At 38.1% G+C, this 22,207-nt stretch overlaps 2 protein-coding genes across 3 annotated transcripts in view; one reads left to right on the top strand and one right to left on the bottom strand.

The window, feature by feature from the left end:
* pdia5 (protein disulfide isomerase family A, member 5) overlaps nucleotides 1-3,881 on the bottom strand; it is a 45,422-nt gene extending 41,541 nt beyond the window's left edge. The window contains exon 1 of one of the 2 annotated variants that reach the window (XM_060876271.1): nucleotides 3,762-3,881. In XM_060876271.1, the coding sequence (XP_060732254.1) occupies nucleotides 3,762-3,827 (66 nt within the window). In that variant the 5' untranslated portion in view covers nucleotides 3,828-3,881. Of the gene's footprint in view, nucleotides 1-1,756; nucleotides 1,867-3,761 lie in introns of those variants that run through there. The other variant, XM_060876270.1, reaches the window with a different exon arrangement.
* Nucleotides 3,882-4,472: 591 nt separating this feature from the next.
* The window catches only part of sema5ba (sema domain, seven thrombospondin repeats (type 1 and type 1-like), transmembrane domain (TM) and short cytoplasmic domain, (semaphorin) 5Ba), a 93,303-nt gene continuing 75,568 nt past the window's right edge, over nucleotides 4,473-22,207 (top strand). Inside the window, exon 1 of the mRNA XM_060876268.1 lies at nucleotides 4,473-4,593. The gene's annotated coding sequence lies outside the window, so the exon portion shown is untranslated. The remainder of the gene's footprint in view (nucleotides 4,594-22,207) is intronic.

The following is a 22,207-nucleotide window of genomic DNA, read 5'->3' as shown; positions in this document are numbered from 1 at the left end:
CTAAACCATAGCTGCTGACTCATAGTGGTCGTAGTGTGACTGCTTGTCAGAGCTGCAGTCCTGCCCCAGGCACACAACATTGATTAAACGATGGGGCGACAGTTCAACACTCAGCAGGATGGAGTCATAGAGGAGATGACAGCATGGGGTAATTAGAGCAAACGACAAATCTCTGCAGCAGGTGAATCATATCAGCTCTTCACTGGACTTCAATGATGCCCCCAAAAAAAAAAGCCATGCCTCAGAATTTCTTTCAAGGGAGCTGAGTGTTTGCGGCCAGATGTGCAGAGGTCATAAAGCCAGCGTTTGGAAATGTAGCAAACGATTTTCCAACTCACCGATTTTGGAAACTGTATTGCAAATCTATAGTTTACAAGCAGTTACTTGCTGCTTGCGAAAAAGAAATTTCATGCGAGATGTATAGCAAAACACCTCGGATCCTGAGGACCATTTGGAAAATAAAGACGCTCAGACGCGGTAGCAAGAACCATGTCCTGCCACGTCAAATTTGTAAACAGCATCTTTTCTTCACAAGCTAAGTAAAGACCTGACAGGGAAAGGAAAAAAATGGTAGGCCCATTACTGTCTGGCGATCGCCATGCCTTGTACCAGTCACAAAGGGAACCCATTTTCTTTTCACCAAGCAGCCTTGTTCAATGTGGGCATTATCCTAATGATGCTGCTGCTGCTTTCACAAGGCTGTCAATGTTATAACAATCCACAAAGCAGTACAAAAGGAGAGTCCCGATCGCATCCTGTCGATCGATGCAAAGTGAAACAAACAGACTGAATGTGCTGCGTGCTGTGCAGCACCGATCGCACACTGTTTGGAGAAAGTATGAATTATACTGAAAGATACATACACTGACAAATACAATAGAAGTGGATTGTCTGTCTGACTTGCCGTTTACTCACTGCTTCAGTAGTCAGCATACTGTTATTGCAATTCCTGATAGATCTGGCTAGGTTTACATTGTTATGTAGGATTTTCCTTCCTTGAACCCCGATAAGGAACTTCACTGATTATTAACAAAAAAACAAACAAACAAACAAACATACCCTTCACAGATAAACAGGAAACAAAATACAAGAGGAAAGAAAAAACCAAGTCTGTAAAATTCTGCCAGGAGGAACCAATCTGTGAAACCTGCCAAATTGTTCTCTCTGAAAAAAGTAATCAAAAGATAAAGTGCCATTTCAAATGCACAAATAAATCCCTGAGACAAAATAGTGTGGTGAGAAAACCTACTAATGTTATCCATGTACAGACTCAGAGAGGAAAAACACATCTATCCCTTGAGTTAATGTACAGAGTTAACAGAGTTCACCAATAACAGAGTTATGTAGGTAGGAAGCCCAACAAAAACTCATGGAGTTCTTTCTATGTTGTATAACAAATCAAAGATAACATGATGTATGTCAGATTTACTCATTAACATTATTACACATGCGGTGATTTGAACCTGAACACTTTTTTAATAAACCATGTTTTTCTTGCAATGGCAAGATTTAGTGGGTTGAATAAGCATGCTTCTGCTTGAACAAGACAATACATAATCCAAAACAAGTTACATAATCTGATACTGGTGCATACCTTTTCATTGGTGCTACTTCTTCCTAAGACTTAGAAACGTACAAACATATTTCAGTTAAAGACAGACTGCACGAACCAAGTGTTATCAAACATATTACACACCTTTCTATAGAGGAACATATCTATACAATTAAAAGATGAAAGGAAAATCTGTCATAATACTTCTGTTTGATCAGCCAAGGACGCTGTGATCCCATGTGCCCCCTGTACGTCCAGTATGACAAAGCTGCTTACTGGATGGCAACCAATTTTCAGCATGAAGCGATGCACTGATTCAGCACAAACTAACTGACATTTTGTCAAACACACCTCTCTTTTTCTGATTAATGTGGCAAACAACTTGGTCAGGGAGGGGCTTTGGCTCTGCCTCCAACAATACACTGCAACTTGGAGATAAATTATAGGTACAGTTGGAGAATGAGCCAGGCTTTACATGCTAAATGGAAAAAAGACTGTGCTGAGTAAAAAGACAGTGACCACTGATAGTGGTCCTTATGTTTATATGAGTAATGGAGCTGAGGGGCGTGCAGACTGTATTCCTATGGAGGTCGTGGTGGTGGTAGTGGTGGCAAGGATCTGGATATTGCTTTGACTTGCAGGAGCAGTAAAGACAAATACAAGTGCACTAGAGTACACAACCCAGCTCCTGTTTGAGCTCACAACGTCTTGCCCTCTGCTCTAAGGTAGCACCTTTGTTTGCAATGGCTGCTAAAAAACAGGATGTGAGAAAGGAAATAGCCTGGAGAATAGGAGCAGAACGACGTGGCCAGGCAGTTCTCACAAAGCAGAATTATAATAAGGATAATAATAATCATTTTCATTGCTCTACATCTGCATAAATATTAATATCAATAAATCTGTAGGAACAATGTGACACTAATGACATTTAGCGTGATCCATCAAACAACAGTAATGTGGCATACTGTTCAGTAGGAGAGCATCATTCTGAAAGGTGACGGATTTTCCCTTTACTCTCGCACAGTCCAGTAGTTTTCTCAGTAACGTAAATATGAGCAGAATGACGTGGCAAGGCAGTTCCCACAATGCCGTATAATAATACAAATAATAATAATAATAATGACATTTTAATGTCAATAATAATAATTATTATTACTTTAATATTATTCTAAATTATTATTTTTAGATTATTATTATTATTATTATTATTACTATTATAAATTATTATTATTTAAATTCCTCCACACCTGTAGAAGTTTTAGTCATTAGATCTGCAAGCACAAATTTCACACTAATAATAATAATTATAATAATAATGATATTTTAAAATAATGATAATTAAAATAATAATTATAATTTATAATAAGAATTTTAATTCCTCTACACCTGTTTTAGTCATTAGATCTGTAAGCACAAATGTCACACTAATAATAATAATTATAATAATATTTTAAAATAATGATAATTAAAATAATAATTATAATTTATAATAATAAGAATTTTAATTCCTCTACACCTGTTTTAGTCATTAGATCTGTAAGCACAAATGTCACACTAAAGTGGTAAACTGCTCAGTATGAGAGCATCAGTCTAAAAAGTGACAGATTTTCCCTTTACTCTCACACAGTCCAGTAGTTCTCTCAGTAACATAAAGACTACAGAAAAACGTAAAGCATCGAAATGAAAGGCGTGGTGATGTATTTAGAGATCAGTGTCACATGACCGCGTCCCTGTGGCCAATACTGTGGCTGTCCGTGTGACTGGCCTATAGCTAAGAGCTACAGCTAAATCAACAGGCTATTTTTCTCATACTAACACACGCAGTGCACGAAGGAAAAATGCGGCCACACCGTAAATCTCAGCATTTGGTAAAGAGCTCCCTGCTTTTCACGCATGCACCCGGGACTCAATGGCAATCTGCAACCTTCTAAAGCATGCAATAAACATATCCAAAGATGAACCCATACACATTAGTCACTGTGTGAAATTTCCAGCGGTCACATTGATTTGTAAGGTCTCAAGTTCAGCCCTCAATGCTCTCTCTCTCTCTCTCTCTCTCTCTCTCTCTCTCATTACCTTTCAACTTCAGCTCCAGCCTCAGACACCAGTCCCATATTTATACCACGAGCAAAATAAAACATGAACTGACACGCCATACAATTCTCGCAAAACAAAATCTAAACACGACAGACGGCTTTACATTACTCACCATACATAGGAATATATACATTTCAACCTCCCTCCTGCGTCTCCCGTATCTGCTCCAAGAAGCCATGATGCCGCTGCCACGTCTGGTTGCGCATGCGCATTTTGCTTTCCTCGAAGAACCGTGGAGAGAGCCTAGGATTCGCGGAAATGTAGTTTTCCTTATTGACTACAGGTTTGATTTTCCGTGAATCAAATTTCCCCGACGAGGATACTGTTATCTGACAGCTTTATATATTTAGATATTACATTTTTTAAGTCTTTTTTTTTTTTAATTCTCCGACTTTTAAAATGTTAAAAGATCCTAAAGTTTTCCTGTTAGATGTATTAGGTTGAGGAATATTGACCTAAATCAATCGATATTTTTACACGGACCTATATAATATAGTCCTAAATTAGTCGTGAACGTAAGACTATTATTAAAACACCCCAAACAGTTAATCAATTGCCATGGAAACTCATGGATTCATACTGTAGGCGCAAACTATCTGGCTTGCGTAGGGGGGGATATGATCTAACAAAATACTTTTTTACACACGCAAACGTTTATGTTTGATGACATTACATTCAGATACATGTCCTGCGATGTATAAAAGACTTTTATCATTTTGTCATTGAGCTCCGACGATAGATATGCGATATAATGTTACGTATACTCGGTTGTCCCCCTTTCGGTTTGAATTTGAACTGCTCTTATAGTAGCCTGCGCTCGCGAGCCCACACAGCGCAGTAAAGCAGCTGCAGGTATATCGGTGAGACTCGCGCACAGCAAAGGGATACACTGTTCAGCATCTAAAGCCCGGACAGCGCTCGTGCACCCTGCTGAAGCACTGAAGGTAAAACAACGCATCATTTATTCACAACACTTGCAATTGATGAGTCTGGGGGAAAGTCTTACCCACAGCAGTTGCTTTGTGTAACTAACTTCTTCAGGGTTCAGAGTCATATTGCATAAAGTATATAGTGAATAGTTGAAACAAATAAAGCTGTGCATTCTTTAAAGAGCACGAATAGATTGAAGTGGCATAAATAAAATAAATGCATGAATAAACAAGACAGCATGATCTTAAAGGGCTGTTCATCTGTGTCTTTGTGGACTTTTTCCCCCTCGCACATGGCTTGGTTAGGGCTGAATGCTGTTGTTTATAACAATGCCATCAATTATTAAAGTTTCTTACAGGATTTTTCTCTGTATTACAGCATCCCTGCTTTTTAGATTAAATCCTATTACCCTGCTAAAGTAATTAGTCTTCTTTAACAATGCTAGAAAGGTTCAGGCGAATGCAGACAGCCTTTCTTTTATCCCCTTACAGATTTACTTGCCTCTCACGTTTCGTCCTGAGATCAGAGGAGGTTTTGGGTTGTTGTTTTTTTTGCGCACACGTTTCCAAATGCGTAATCAGTGCGCACAGATTATCCGAGGAAATTTTCAGCCTTTTTATCACCTTGATTCGTTTACACTCATTGGAAAAAAAACCCTTAATGTTTTAGAGAGAAATGAGAAATAGAAAGTCAGCAGAATTGAAGCTCCATGTTATTTTTAAGCATTACGCACGTGCGTTATTGTGTTGTTGGCTACGATGTGTACTGCACTCCATCAAGCCTGCTGGTCATATACCTAACAGACTTTATTATTGTGTGCAATTGTACTATCAATAGCCTAGACGCAGGTGGATTTCTACAAAATAACCCGAAGCTCAAGCGTCTAGTAAATATGAGATGCTGCATCCCAAAATGATAACAATAACACATGAGACATGAGAAGATAACACTGAGATGAGAAGGTATAAGAGTGAGATAGAGATGATCTGTAGAGAGTGGACCTGCTGTAGATGCACACTGAAGAGTCTCGGGAAAACAGACACAACAAGACTTCTGACAGAAGCAGACAGATCAGGATAAAGAGGAAAAAAGAAAAAGTCTTCACATGGTTATAATGATTCTGGAAAACACTATTATTTTGATATGTACCAGATTATCTTGTTGCATTTTATTATTTTCTAGCAGCTGCCATTAGGTTAGTCATGTCTTCCTTCTTTCTCAGACATGTTTCGCTATTCATTGCATTTTGAAGTTGAATAAGAACATCTGCAAGTTCTTTCCAGAAAGAGATGCACAGAAATAAGGGCTGTAGTTTTTTTCTTTTCTTTTTTCAGCTAGACAGGATACTATTTGTACAACTTGAAGACAAACAATTGTTTGGGAGGGGGAAAAACAAGAACATCTGACTTGCACCATGTACCATGTACCTGATGGGCAGCTGTTTTGCGGCATTTTGTTTTCACATCCTGAAGTGTTTAATTCTGATTAAGATGTTTGGTCTAAATTGTGTTGGTCATTGCCATCATTCAGTTTCTGTTTTGATGCATCACATCCACATCAGTTGATTATATATTTTTGTTTGAATGATTTTTGTGGTTCTGCTGACCACATGAAGTTACAAACTACTTGAATGTAATAGTAGTCACTGGGCCAAAAAACAAAGACTCAAGAATGACTCCAGTGCAGCTTGGGATAGTAAGGAACAGCAGGGGGCACTGTTGGGTGGTTCTATTTGTCCTGTGTACACTTTCAAGCCTGAAGTAATGAGCATCCATGGTCAGAGAGGAACACATGGGCTCTCATTATGTGGAAACCCTATAAACATGCATCAGGAGATGAATATGCCACAGTATATCTCTTTATTACAAAGACCATCCTAGTTAATATGGCACTCTGAATGATTTTATTTAGAGCATCCACGACTACATACAACTAAGACATGACCTGGTTGCTTTCTAGAGCTGGGTTTTTTGTTTCAGTAGATTGCTTTAAAACAGCCCCTTTTTTGATCTGAGCACATTGGAACCGCCACGCGTCTTTTCAGTGAAGTGCAAATGAAATATTAAAATCTGCTGATGTACAAATTATAGTATGTAAACCTGAGTGCTAATTTACACTTCACATGTTTCTATCAATATTTATGCAGTCTCATTCACTGCGCAACTTAATGAATGGTGTGGTAACAACCTCTCACTGATTGATTCAGTCTCCGTATTCCTCTGGTTACGGTGCTGCTACTTGGAGACGCACTTATCGTGTGTTTAGAATCTCTCATGGCAGAGAATGCAAGCAAGATTTAGCAATTAGGATTCTGGCATACCCAGTTTTCTCTGCTTCATTTTTCCGATAGCTTTTATTCATTGTATAATATTGTTTCTATTAAACAAATACAACTAATAACCATTGGGGAAGTTGTATTCATGCTATGACTCATTTTCAGGATGCACACACACCTGACAGTGGAATTTCCTCAGCCTGCCTCTGGATTTATTGCGTGCATGTGTGCACAACAATATCTTCATTTGTCCACTAAGTTCACTAAAGCGTTCATGTCCTGCCTCTAAACAAATTTGTTTGAAAAACCTTTAATGTTCATATAGTCCATATGCATGTGTCATTTGATTTAGGCATGTTGTTGGTTCCTGGGACGTCTTTGTCTGATGCCAAACAGGGTTTTCATCCAGAATGAACTTAAAATTGAGGGGGATTATGAATTACCTCAGTTTAAAACACATGGAACATGGTGGAACATGGTGGAACACGTACTGTAGTAGACGCATCCATAGAAACGGAGTTGTGAAAGTAAAAGGCTGTCTCTAAGTCTCACTTAATATCACGCTAAATAATTTTATCTCATTAATGCAATCTTGTGAAGTAAAGACTCTGTGACCCTCATCAAAGTTTCAACAGATGCATATTTAAAATGTGCCATATGAATTATTTCTGATGTGAAGACATCAATCGAGGGAGGACAACAGGAATGAAAGTTTAATGGAGAGGAATTTGATCTGACTGACACTAACCCTGGACTCAACTTTTAAGAACGCCAACTGTGTCACACGATGCAGTCAGTCATGTACAGCCAGACAGGCAGCGTTCCTTCCTTCCTTCTTCAAGACAAAAGAGAAAAATCAAAATTGAGGGTTAGTCTAAGGACAATTACCTGCCACTAATTTTGAAAAGTCATGTCAACACACGTTGAGCTCTGGCTTTAGGTGAAAATTTTGGTATGCAAAATGTGATGTTATAAAATCACAGACCCTCCGTTTGTTACAGTCTGTCTGTTCGAACAATAACAACGAATTTTGTTGTTGGTTATAACATTTTGTCGTCACATTGTTGAGCATTTGCGTATGTTCAAATGTCATAGCTAATGACCTGCCATGGCTGTTGCATTCATGCTTTCTCCTTGATCTTTATGGTGAATTTTGTGAGCCTGAGCGTTTGGGAGCACCTGTGGTCTGTGCTCTCTTTTTACAAGCTTATGATGTTTACTGAAGAAACAAATCTTTCTGTTTTAATAATCACAAACTGTCAAACACCATGCTGTCTCTCACAAGCTGTTATCATTCAAGTGCATTTGGTGTTGTGCCATTCAGTCCCAGTGAGCTTATAATTCATTGCTTGTTTGTTTCCTCACAACCTGGGGCCGTGTAATATAAGAGACAATAAAACACTGTGTCCAGCTAGTGCATGTTCGCACTTTTTCCAGACTGCTTTACCTTGGGCTTGATGTCTCTTTGATTGGTGCCCTTGGCACTATGGACCCTAATGTGTTCCATCAACATAAATGGGTTAGTAATAAATTAAAGATGCAGTCATTATATTTTACAGAGCAAATAAGGAAAATGCTATTAGAATAGTGCGTGCGTGCGTGTGTGTGTGTGTGTGTGTGTGTGTGTGTGTGTGAGAGAGAGAGAGAGAGCGAGCAAGCGGGACCATAGACATGACATTTCTCCAGAATAAAAAAGTAGACGCCATGTCATCTTTGATTTATTTTTACTTAATAGATTTTTGAAAGGCCATCATTCACAATAACTAACTAATAAGAAGGTCTGCAGAGATTTACAGTGTTTTGAAAACTTTGGAAAGCGTTCAATTTGAGCATCGCTATGCTTCAGTAAAGACTTTGACATTCGTATTGTTTCTTCAGCAAACAGCAAAGAAAATTATGACGTTATCCTGACCCGTTTAGGGAACTGTGTTCGCAGTGAATTCCAGTGATAATAGAGGCCCTGAAGCTCCAGGGTTGTCCTCCGGTTTGTTGGGAATTTAATGAATCCCTATCATTATTCCGTCCTCCATCAAGGCTAGAAAAGATGGAAGAGCTGTACCTTTGGCTGATTTTCAAGAGAATTGAATGCCACAATGTCTTTTGTTTGGCTTTGTTCTGCAGCTGGGAATGGAGCGGCAGAGTGGGGGGAATTGAATGTTTGCCAAACAGTTGAGGGCCTTGATTGGGAAAAAATCTAGCTGTACACTAAAAATAACAAGATAGGAGGAGATCAAATTATTGTCTGGGCCCATTCAGCCTCTTTGCGTCAAGGCTGCATATTGTTTACGAGTGTGTGGCTGCGTGGAGCACAAACAGAAGACCGTTCTCTCCTCAGGGACCGAAATGTGATCTATGATATTACTGAGCTGATGGCTGTTTACAGCCTTAATAACACTTTATTATTATTGCAATTGAAGAGGCTATTTGTCTCAAGTGTCATCATATTCTTGGTGTTTTTCTAGTAAACTAGTAAAGAATAGAAGGAATTAAAGCCGGAAATCTTCTTTTATGTGTAATTGTCATTCATTTTCGCCATGGATGTCTAGCTATAAAGATGCTCGCTTTGTGGATTGTGTTTAAATAAAGCAACACCTAGTGAAATAAAGCAACATCTAGTGAAAGTGTATGTTCAGTGAACTCTGGTGCATTCATATGGCACGAATTAAACAATTCCAATTCATGAATTTAAAGAAACCAATTAGCCATTGATCATATCTTCGCTACTGAGGAAACTAAAAAATATGTGTAATTTATCATTTAAACCATTTCACCTTTTAAAGTACTCTTAGGTACTTGGGTTTTGCGCCCATGAGAGAACTTAATGTCTCATTTGCATAATGTGCTTAAAACGTTACAAGAACTGGACACATATCACTGTCAGTATGCCTAAACAGAATTGAATGATATCAGTATTTTATGTTGTTGACTGATTCTCAATACCTCTCAACCTATTCCGTTGAAATATTTTGTATGGTGCTACGTATAAGACGTGACATTTCATGCTATGCATAATGCAACTTTCTGTTATTTAAGCTAGTTACATAAAACGGATCATAAATCTCTTTACACTATAATAATGTACAAATAAAACATTGAACTATTGACACAGAATAGCTTTCTGGACTAAGAAGAGGAGAGTGTGCTTTTCTGTTTATAACTCCATTCGGAAAGCGCAATCTTCTGTTTTTTTTTGTAAAGCCGGATTCATGCTCTGTGCTTATAAAGGAAGGATGACGTGATGGTATGCATCTTTTCCCCAATATTGTTTTCGGTTCATTGCAAGAAGGATTCAATAAGGAGATGGGAAAAGGGGTAGAGACCAAAATACTCCCACAGTTGATTTGGCCATTGTGGGGGGATGGACATTATTCCTATTGATGGTGTTGATGGTGAAGCCCCCAAAAGCTAGAGAAAGGAAACCCATTCAGCGCAATGGGCGGCTCTACTCTACTATGGGAGATGGGTGTTACAGCTTTTGTGGCACACGGTGGGAACATTGTCCTTATTCCAGTGATTTAATACGGCCAGGTTTAAGCAGCTTTACTGTGCTTCCTGACTAGAAGAGACTAAGGGATGCCCCTTTAAGCATTTCCACAAGGCGGGAAGTAAGCATCCTAAGAAAATCATGCATGCCATGGGTAGTTTGTACTCCTTATGTGAAAATTGAATATTGACGTAGGCTGTTATAGTTGCTCTCTGGAACACTCGATATCTCATTAGGAATGGAACAAACATGTCAGTATTCCAAAGTAGACAAATGGTGGTGAATGAAGGAATTGGACAACAACAGTGACAAATAATAAAAAAGACCAGTATGTGTATTCACATGATGAAAGTTAAAATATCTTGACACATGCCTGATCTTTAGAAAGAAAGATGACATGATTTTCACTTACTAATATTTAAAATAAATATTATTTATTTTGGTGAACTATATAATGGCTCAAAAATAGGAAGGGAGGGAGAATTTCAGAAATTAATCTCTTACTGTTGTCAAAAGCCTGACAACATCTTTTCACTTTCACAATCTTTTACCAAAATAATCATGTCAAACATTCTGCCTTCTGGGAAAAATGTGGTCTGTATTGAAGAGTGACGTCCACAGGCACGAACCTAACGCTATGATTGAGCATTCAACTGTCCTGAATGCTACAAGTGTCACATTGTTGACATATATTGTTGGTATCGGTCCAAGTTTGTCTTCAATAAATATTAACTTTGGTGTCAATCATATCAAATTACACATAGACTACAAGCCTATAATAAACCCAGTATGTTAAAATATAAAATATTACTGATTGTTAGTGATTTCACTTTACATTTTCATAAAATGTACTTTTGGAACAGCCTTTATTTGTTCCTCTGCTTTATTACAAAGTAAAATTCTAAAAAACAAATATCAATTAAAGCTACATGATATACTATTTTGGTAGTTTGTGCTCTCTGGCAGAAAAAATATTAGTTAAAATTAGTGAGTTAATTGGAGAACATAAATTCCTATCATTTAGCTAGTATGCAGATTGAAACATGGTCCAAGTATTTGCAGCTCATGAATGAATGTAATTACAGATGCTTTATGAGAAAAAGAAATTGTGCACATCGATTTGAATGCCCTAGTCGATACCTACTAGATTTACTCAGTCACTCTCACTCATTTTCTACCGCTTATCCGAACTACCTCGGGTCACGGGGAGCCTGTGCCTATCTCAGGCGTCATCGGGCATAAAGGCAGGATACACCCTGGACGCAGTGCCAACCCATCGCAGGGCACACACACTCTCATTCACTCACGCAATCACACACTACGGACAATTTTCCAGAGATGCCAGTCAACCTACCATGCATGTCTTTGGACCGGGGGAGGAAACCGGAGTACCCGGAGGAAACCCCCGAGGCACTTGGAGAACATGCAAACTCCACACACACAAGGTGGAGGCGGCGGGATTCGAACCCCCAACCCTGGAGGTGTGAGGCGAACGTGCTAACCACTAAGCCACCGTGCCCCCTCCTACTAGATTAAAAAAAAATAATAAATAATAAACAAGAGTTATGTACGTTCGGTACTTTCAGAAAGCTAGGTAAAATATAAGACGTCTGTCCATTAATTGATATTTTGTATCTCTTATGCTACACAGGGTTGTACTCACAACCTATAGTCTATCCCAGGGTACTTGGAGTACACCCTAGACCCATCACAGGGCACAACCACTCACACTTCACATACTACAGACAATTTAGAGATGTCAGCCTATAATGCATGTCTTTGGCGAGGAAACTGGAGCATCCAGAGAAGACCTGAAGCACAGGGAGAACATGCAAACTCCACACACAATGTGGAGATGGGAATCAAACCCTCAACCCCAGAGGTGATAATACAAGGTTGTTCAAATAGACACTTTATAATCTGTGCATTTTACATTTGAGCCTGTAAAACAAAAAGTTTGGCAAAAACTGCATATCCACATTACAGTAATGTATATTTCAACACTAGCTCAAACCACAGCAGGTCAGATGAGCAGAGGGCTTGAATCATTCACACATGCACAAGTTTGTATTACTAAAATGGAGAATCTCATCATTTGCTGCTACTTGTCAACATATTAACACTACAGTATAAACTGTATAAGCCAACCATCATCTGGCATTCATTCACAAGCTTACTTACATTTGAATGCCTTACATGCTTAGCAAGAGAAAATGTAAAACTCCAGCAGTCCCCTCCCCCTTTTTTTAACAGTGTCACTCTTTTTACAGTGTCACTAATTCACTCCTCTATTTGGCTAAAGCGCCTGCCAGTCACTGTGAGGCAGAGATGGGGGACTCGAGTCATATGACTTGACTCGAGTCAGACTTAAGTCGCAAATTTGAGACTTGAGACTTGCTTGACAAATATTAAAAAAATGCTCGACTTGACTTTGACTTGACATTCATGACTTGAGACTCGACTCGGCGCTGTTTCTGTTTACTGTTTATTGTCTTTTGTGTATTGTATTTTTTGTACTTTTTGTATTGTCTTGTAACTTTTTGTCTGCACTGTGTTTTGTCTTGTCTGTCTTGTCCGGTACTGTTTGCACCAGGTTGCACAGTTGCACTTTATGTGGCTAAGACTACTTACAAGTCCTTAGCCCTGTCTTTGTTTTATGTAGCACCTTGATCCTGGAGAAACGTTGTCTCATTTCGCTATGTACTGCAACAGCTATATATGGTTGAAATGTCAATAAAAGCTTCTTGACTTGACTTGACTTGACTTGACTTGACTTACTTGTGACTTGCACATGTGTGACTAACTCCCACCTCTGCTGTGAGGTCAAATTTCTTTTCTCCCTGAAGTTAAAGTTTGATGATGTTTGTCATCCCTGACCTGATATACGACGTATACATACATATATCCTGCAAATTTTGATAAAGACACCCCTGCACAGCACTCACAGAATTTCTATTACAGGCTTGTTAGCATTCTCACATCATCTTAGGACTGCAATATTAAAAAGGCTTTTTTTTTTTTTTTTTTTGCTTGTAACCAAAATAATCCTACACGCTGTTGCTTTTATTATGAGAGATTAATGAGTCAAGTTGATGCTTCCTTTTAATATCCCTTCTTTTCTAATGTGGAAGCGTGCAGGAGCAGTGATATTGATTTTTGATGGAAATTTGAAAAGCACCAAATAATCCTAACTCCCACTCAAAAACTGCAGGGTAGTGATTTCTTTATAAAAGTGCCAGATCATGTGAACTGTTCTGCTGTGAAATGAGATATTAATAGCACTTTGCATAGAGTCATGTCAAATACAGCAAGCTGACTACAGGCAAAATCCTGGTCTTTTCAGAGTGAGGGTGAATCAGCTAGAGTCACTTTCTATGTGCCTTCATACTGAGATTTAACCATTACCTTCTCTTCTCTGAATAAATTAAACATTTTTCTCAGCCTTGTGTTCCGTTCTTTTTCTTTATTACTTGCATGCCATGAGAATCTAAATAAATTCTCCCAAGTGAACTGAAAAGGTCATGCTAAGTCGGAGTGGATTTTTAGTGCATCACCATGGTCACACTAATGCGACTAATGTAAGAAGCTGTGACCAGGTGATGAGGCTGTCAAGAGTTTTATGATGTATGGCTTTAACTTCGTATTCCTGCAGAGTATACGTATGAGTCAGTAGCATGTAATCCTTCATCCTGTGTGAATATTGTGGACCGATGCTGCTTTTTCTTTAGCATTTCTTCACAGCCCGGTTTTTCCCATGTGTGGCACTCAGATCGGTCCTTGTTAGCATGATCGGCAGCCGTTTCTATAGTGATAAGTAGCTCTCTGCAGCGGCACAAAGATTTGTCTCAAACGCAGACCCAGATAGACCTCAGTGTGACAGTGATTAATACCCATTTCCAAATGATGCACTAAATACAGGCTACCACCTCATTAACAGCAATGTAAATCCCATCCTGCGCTCAGGAATATTTTACAAAGGAGTGCTCGGCTACAAGGACGTCCGTTAGATGCTTATTTATAAGGAAAACATTATATATACGTATCTATATATATATGTTTATTTTATTTGATCTTTATCATTTCCAATAAAAATAGTAATAATGCTTTGAATAGTATGTTTCAGTAGTATTTCATTATTTCAGAAACATCTTTTATATATATGCATTGTATGGTTCATATGAAAATGGCTGCTTTTCTAGATTTCTGACACAGTACTGTATGAGCTGTTAGGTGGCATTTCTTCACACAGTAAGATTTTTGCAAAGGGAACCAGTGCATCTGCTTGACAATGATAAGGTTTGACCTCATTCTTGTCCTACGTCAGTCAGTATATGAGATTTTGCTTAAGGTGGTATGTTTTCTTCTGAAATGACATCCTTTAATTCCACTTGAGGAAAGTAATAATCAGATATTTGTGCTGGACTACACCTGTATAGAAAGGTGACTTTGCCTTTAGCTTACTTATATTCAAACACCAGACTCTGCAAACTTTCTAGTCCACTCCTGACTGAGCAGCATGATCCATGGCTAAGGTTCTTTATTAGCCATGCTCCATGGCTAAGGCTTTTCTGTTAAATGATTTTGGTATTTAGATTTTTAAGCAAATTTATAAGCCTAAAATGATAACAGATATTAAATAAACAGGTAACATGCTGCTTCAGTATATTGGTTACAATGATTTCCATTCTATGCTTCATACTGAACTAGAGAAAGTTCTACTTTAAAGGGATGGAAGAAACACACTAGCACCTTTGTGAAAATCAGCGTTGTTAAACATTTGATGTTTTAAAGTAAATATATGTACTATTAGGCTTTCCTCAGTTACAGTGGAGTGCTATGCCTTGGACAAAGGCTCTATTGAGAGCTTCCAAAAGGGGGACTGTTTCAGGTTTTCGAGGTTTTGAAGGGTGGAATGAATACTGACCTGTTGCCAACACACACTGAAGAAGAAATGCCCATAGGGAGGTGTAGAGAGGCCCTCTGACTCCACCCTACACCACCTCAGTGGCAATAAAGGAAGGCAAAACACCTTATTAATTCATTGATAACACAGAGTGCTGCTCTCGAATACCTAATCCGACGCAAGGATTTGAATATTTAAAATTACTTTTTGATTATTCAACATGCAAATGAAACCTTTTTTGAAAATTTTTGTGTGTGTGGTGTGAAAGGTGTGTTGAGGTGGGCATCTGAACAAAGTGGTCATGCAGGTGAGAACAGGAGGGCAGATATGAGGCTCATAGGACAAAAGAGACATAATGCATTTTCAACCACATTCAGTACAACAGCATCGGAAATATTAAACAGCAATCAACACAAATGGTATACAGGGAGTTTGCAGAATAAGCTTGTTCTAACACTGACGCTGCCCGTCACATCGCTCCACTTTTCGTTTCAATGATCGTTTGTCAGTGTAATTCTAATGCCATCACTTTGAGAATGTGAAGTTCATTATAAAACTTAATATATAAAAGCTTGCTGCAGGAATCAAAGTCTTTCTAAAAACACAGGCCAGTGTGTGTTTCTCAGGGTGGCATCTATAAAAAAATGCCCATATGGGGCATGACTGGGCTCCCTCCATCTTTACACAATTATAGCCTGAATTTATTTATCAAAGTTATTTTAGAGAAAATCGTTTGGTGGAGTGTTTTTTAGTTATTTATTTATTTATTTATTACAGGGACAATGCATATTAATAAACATTTCTGTCAATATGCCAGAGTTAGCCAGATGGCTATTTTTCACCTGTAGTCCCTAGACAGATGGTAATAGTCACCCTAAAAAAGATAAATAAAAGTAAATAAAAGTACATATTGAAATAACAATAAAGCTACAATACATTTAATAAAAGTACTACTGTAAGTATTAGCTATGATGTAAATTAGAAACACAAGATGCCAGCAATCAAACAAACACCAGACAAATACATGAACACACACACACAATAAACAAAAAACCATCAGGGGACAACACGAGCAGGTCAAAAACTAAGCTAATGTTGACAGCTCTGGTTAATAACGAACCACTTCTTTAACTGGATCTTAAATGTACTATACGTGTTCAGGTTTCTGATGTTTATAGGGGTAAGGTTCCACTGAGTAGCAGCTCAAACAGAAAAAGCGGTTTGGCCAAATACACTTTTCCTAAAGGGAATGATGCAATCTGCCCTCACTGCACCTCTGGTTCTACGATGATCAGCTGTTCGGATGTTGACAAACTGATGGAGGGGAGGGGATGATAAACCATGAATAATTTTATAAACAAGACATAGATTTGAGAATTCTACCATGTTTTCCCAGCTGAGTAATCTACATTTTTGTAATATTGGACAATAATGAGAAATGTTTGATTTCTTATCCATAATTTTTACAGTTCAGTGTGTGATTACAAATGTAAGGCTTTGTACTGATTATAGATATCCAATCCCATCAATCTGCAAGATCGAGGTTAAAGCATGCATCACTGCATTACTGCCTGACACCTTTATGAAGCTTGTTTGGATATAAATGTATCCTTTCCATAAGGAACAAGTAAAGACAACTGAAATCACATTAAAAACACATTTGGTGTAGAATGGATTAACCTCACGTTGATCATTTAAGGATTTTTCTTTTCTGATTTTTTTTGTCCCATAATTATTCCTATACCCATCAAAATAATAAAAATAATAATACCTGTGCATTCATTTCACTTTCAGTAAATATAACAAAATGTCTCTCTTATCACTCATTAATCCGATATTTTTACTCCTAAAGTCTGTGCTAGTTAGAACAAGTTAATATCCTTTTTAAAGCTTTTGTCATGCATTTAATATTTCATTATATTATGTCTGTTAAGTACATACACGTACAACCGGGATATTTAATTGCAGATACTTTGGCATCGTTGCATTTACACTGCAGGATGCAAGTGTTTTCAAAAGCAAGAGTTTTATATAACATACTCCATGTACCCTGTGTGGCTGTGTAGACTTTGTGAGTCATATATAGCTCAGAGAGCCCATCCGACATTAATAGATAGAAATAATACATTTGCATGATTACACATTTCCAGTTCATAGCTCGTCTCTGAGGAGCATGCTTACGTTTGAAAGATATATTCCATTTCCCTTAAAAATATATGTACATAGACTCTATCTCTAATCCAGAGTATTTTTAGGTTGTTTTGTAGTAATGACGGGTTAGTATTTATCCCCTGTGACAACACACATTAATTAATAGCTCACTCCAGTGATATCTGTGCACATGCATAAAATGGAGCTCTGGGCAAATTCCAACCTACAGTACATCTGTGATTGACTCTTAAGATTTCATTCTGGAAACAAATCGGATGTTCGATATCCGCTGTTGGCTAGTTTGAATTGATGAACTATTAGGATGCACAATAGAAATCTGCAAATGGAATAACACACAAGATAGCAGCAATACTTCCCTATGAACTATGAGTTCTGGGCCCTCTGGAGATCTGCCATGAATAGACTGGAGCACTGTTAGAAAAAAGCAGTTATGTACCCTGTTTCCATGAAGCTAGGTGGAAGACAGTAGCTTCTAAAGTAGTGTTGTACAGTATTTGTATTCCTCAGTGCTCACGTATGTACACCCACAGGTCTGCTCACTACTGTTCATCACTCCTACACGAGTTACACTTCTAATGCCTAACATTTGGGTACTAATATTTATCTGTTCTAATTTATCCACAGAATGTTCATGTTCCTGGTCAGATTTAATGCTGCTAAACTGCCTGTGATGTGCGTTTTTTTTTTTTTTTTTACGAGTAAAGTTAAGAAATTATAGGAAAATGATATGCAAATTAATGAACATTATTGAATTTCTGTTCAACACTAGATGTATATAAAAATATACATATGTATATGATTTAAAAATTTGTCCACTACGTAAAGCTGAATCTTCTGATTGTAGATTAATATCCATGTAAAAGGGGCTAAATGCCTGCCGTCTGATGGATGTCCTTGACCTCCAGTGCTACAGTTTCTAATTTGGAGAGCCTGTAGAGGCTTAGCTCAGCACACACTGAGTTGGAGTTTGATCCATCCTACCAGGTTGAGAAATGGACTGTGCTCCCTCAACACTTCTCTAACCCCATCGCTCTTGTTAACAGTAACTGCGTCTTTGCTGGCATTATGCCCAGTCATACTTTGCAGTTTACAATGCGACATCAGTAAAAACTTTAAATTTGTGAAAGCAAATTATTTATCAGGGCTTTGAAAATGACAGCAGTGCAGCTACTGGGATTAGTGGAATAAACAAGACATAAAAATGAGGCTTGTTAAATGTTAATGATCGATATGTGCTGCCATTATATTGTTTGTATTCTATTTATTTATTGTATTTATAAAACTGTTGCTGTAAAAAAGTTCAGTGCCACTATGGTTTTTGTGGCTGTGCTGTGAACAAATCAACAATGCAGTCTAAATGTTTGTACTTAATGACCACCTGCTTTAAAAAGAACGAGATAGACATCATTTTTCTTTAAGACTGTCATGGATTTATAGCGCAGTTTGTTAACAAGAGAGTCTAGACTTGGCTTTTACTTTTTTTTTCCTACTCATTCTCACCAAGCACCATGTTTTTGATCACACTCAGCATGGTAGTAGTTTTGTTGTGGTATCATGCAGCAGGTGGCTTCCCAGTTCATGCCAACAGTTGCCACAACTTGGGCTGTGTGCTAGTAGTGGCCCAAGGCCACAGGCCTTCTGTGACTCTGGATAATTTCCAGTTTCCCTCCCCTCCACCTCTCTAGGCCGCACTGGAGCGTGCTGCCTATCGCCTCTGGATCACTGCCACTAATGAGGACTAGACTTCACGAGATTTATCTGCATGTAAATACTTATTTGATCCCCCATCAATTATCTCCTGCTAGCATCTGCCCTCTGAAGTCTTCATGACAACACTGCAAACGATGTCTTTCCTAAGTGTTGCTCTCCATGCCAGCTATTCACCGTAGTCTCACAGTCCTGATCACAGCAGCCCACTCGCCTAATCTTCTGGAAGCTTCTGAAGCTTTTGAAAGAAAGGACAGCACTCACTCCTGTTACAGACAGAGAGCTAGAATTATTGTCATTTACCTTTAGCACACAGGGATCAAGGATTGCCACAGACAGTTTTATATTCCCTCAGGCAATGCTTTTGTTCGCTGTAGCTCAGTTACTGGATTTTTTTTTGAATACTTCCATGTAATCTGCAGTTTGAACCTTTTAATTTATCTGCATAATCAAAAAATAATGGGTTACAAATATTTATTCATCACACTAGCCTTTGTGAATAAAGTGTGATGAGTTCTGTCACAATTATTCTAAAACCCTTCAGGGGGTAAATGAAGTTCCTTATTTACAGTATTCAGTTCAAAATAAATATCTAGGAACTTTTTGTTTAATATTTTAGTAAAGGCTTCTATTTATATGATTTCAGGAAACCTGGGGACTTTTAAAAGCCAGAAGTCAAGCTGCTCATCCAGGGACTGTTTGTTGTCCATTGTTTATTCCATTGAGTTCACAGGAATGAAAAAGTTGCACTGAATCATTAATTAGCAGAAAGTCCATCAAGAAAGGAAGCATGCCTTGATCCTTTGTGATTCATCTGACCGCCTGTAATTACTTATTGGATTGGCACTTTATTCAGTAACTTATTAAAGGTTAATTGATGTGATTTTTAGCTTTATTCCAAACATGCGACTATTTAAGATTTTTTGAGATTTAGGAATTATTGATTGCAAAAGGTTATGGGGAGTAAGCAGGAGTAAGAACAAGAGTCTTGTGATTTTGAACTTTTTGTTCCACACACACTTGTGTTCAGTTAAACAGGAATCTAGGAATCCTAGAGCCAGCATTGTAAGGTAAGGTGTGGTTAGCTACAATTATTGTCAATGTATACAATACACCGAAATTTAGTGTGGAAAGCAATGTCTGACAGCAATGAGGACATTTAACAGCTCGTTCCTGAAAGGAATGTAAATTAAACATTTAAAAATAATAATAATTAAACAGTGTACACTGTAAAAAATAGAATGTATAAAGTGACAAAGTGTACTTTAGTGCATATAGCAGCAAAGAGTAAATTTAATATCAGACTGGGGGCTAACTGCAGGGATTGAGGGTGATGGCAGCTACAGCTTTGAAAATAACCTGCACTTCAGACTGTTAAATCAAAATATTCTGTCAGAAACACCTACATTTCTGACTGAACCCATTGCATTTCTTATCCCCATTTGCCCAAGTTATCTCCTAGAATAAGGAAAGCATCAAGTCATTATTTGCACCCAGTAGACTGTAAAATCTGTGAAAATTTGTGTAGAATTACAACCTTGCTAAAATTTGACAGGTTTACTTCCTTAATCTTGTTATAAATTGGTGCAACTTGTCAAGCCCACGATGAGACAAATGATCTCATTATTCAATGTATCTTGGGCTGCCTTTTATTTTCAATTGTACTTCTGCTTTTCTTCAGTTCACTGTGTATCGCAGTGTGCTAAACTTGTTAGAATAATGCCACTGAGCTTTGTGTTATTACGCATTGGTCAGAGGTCTTTTTTGGTGTGACATCAGTGCAGCATTTGCCAGACAGTTTACGTATTTCCATTTTAGTCTTGATAATGTCAGAAGAAAAGAATAGCAAAAAACTATTAGCGCTAAACAGATTGTTTGCCTGCATCTGATTCTGTAACACTTTCACTATGTTAAAACACGCATGCCGTGCAAGGATGGATGTGTTTGTTCTTTCGTTATCCCACCACTGTGCAAAATCTGTGAATTTTTGGTGCTGCCGGTTGGGTAAAAAAAAATAATAACCATGTACAGTATGATGGAAACTTCTTTTGAGACTGAAAGGTAGCAGGCACTTATGAAAATGTCAATGCATTTGACAGGACAAGACTGATTTGCACGTCCATTCTTCTTGCATTCATTATAGAGCTGAGCATTATTATGTCCCCAGTGGGAGGCATAATTACTACAACTCTGTGCAGTTTGGCTGCAGTCACATTGGGGATGGTACTGAGGCCATCGCAGCAGGTGGTCTTCTCACCTCACAGAGAGTTTTCTCAGCCTTTCACTTTCTGTCATTTGTATTGTTTCTGCAAGCCCAAGGTCTTGTTGCCTAACTAACACGAAAGGCAGTGGAAACCTGAAATCTCTTGTATAGCTGAGGTATTTGCTCTGCTCTTAAGAAAGTTTTCTCTTTAAACTTTGCGACTGTGGCTTCTTAGTTTGATTTGGTTTTATTTATTTATTTTTTTAAGAATTTTTCAACAAATCAATATCGAATCAATTTTTTTTTTTTTTTGTGTAGACTGTTCTCATTTTTTGATGACCAACTGACCAACCAGTGTTGGTGTATTATAATTAACTAGCTACAACTCTAGGGAAACAAATTAAAGCTTGGAGAACAAACCCAGTCTACGTGGGTTAAACTGCATGCCTCGTCCCCTGCTGACTGTAGCATTCAGAACATTTAGCTGGCTAACAGCCTCCTTTAATGTTGTGCCCCAGGGATCTTGTTGAAGTCTGTTAGTAAATGTTTATCCCACAGTGAACACCTGGCTGGTTTGAGAACCTGCCTGCAGAGCACAGCATCCCCTGTAGCAGCATGATGGGAAGTGAGCTGTACAAACACCACTATAGCCTCTCCAGCTCCACAATACTTTCAGGGACATGTTTAAATGAGAAATGGGCTTATCCCCATCAATCACTGTTTCAGGCTTACACATGGGCTTGTGCAGACAAGGGTATTTGCTTAAATGCTTCTACGTACCTTTAATTATAGTATACAAATACCTGTAAGCATTCTAATGCTTTGATGATTGCATTAATGGACACTGACGTATCATAAAGTATATAAAATGGGGAAAAACTACA

Source organism: Tachysurus vachellii, chromosome 8 (assembly GCF_030014155.1).
Source record: "Tachysurus vachellii isolate PV-2020 chromosome 8, HZAU_Pvac_v1, whole genome shotgun sequence".
Taxonomy (NCBI): Eukaryota; Metazoa; Chordata; class Actinopteri; order Siluriformes; family Bagridae; genus Tachysurus; species Tachysurus vachellii.
The sequence above is the reverse complement of the archived record's forward strand: the minus strand, read 5'-3'. Positions and strand labels throughout refer to the sequence as shown.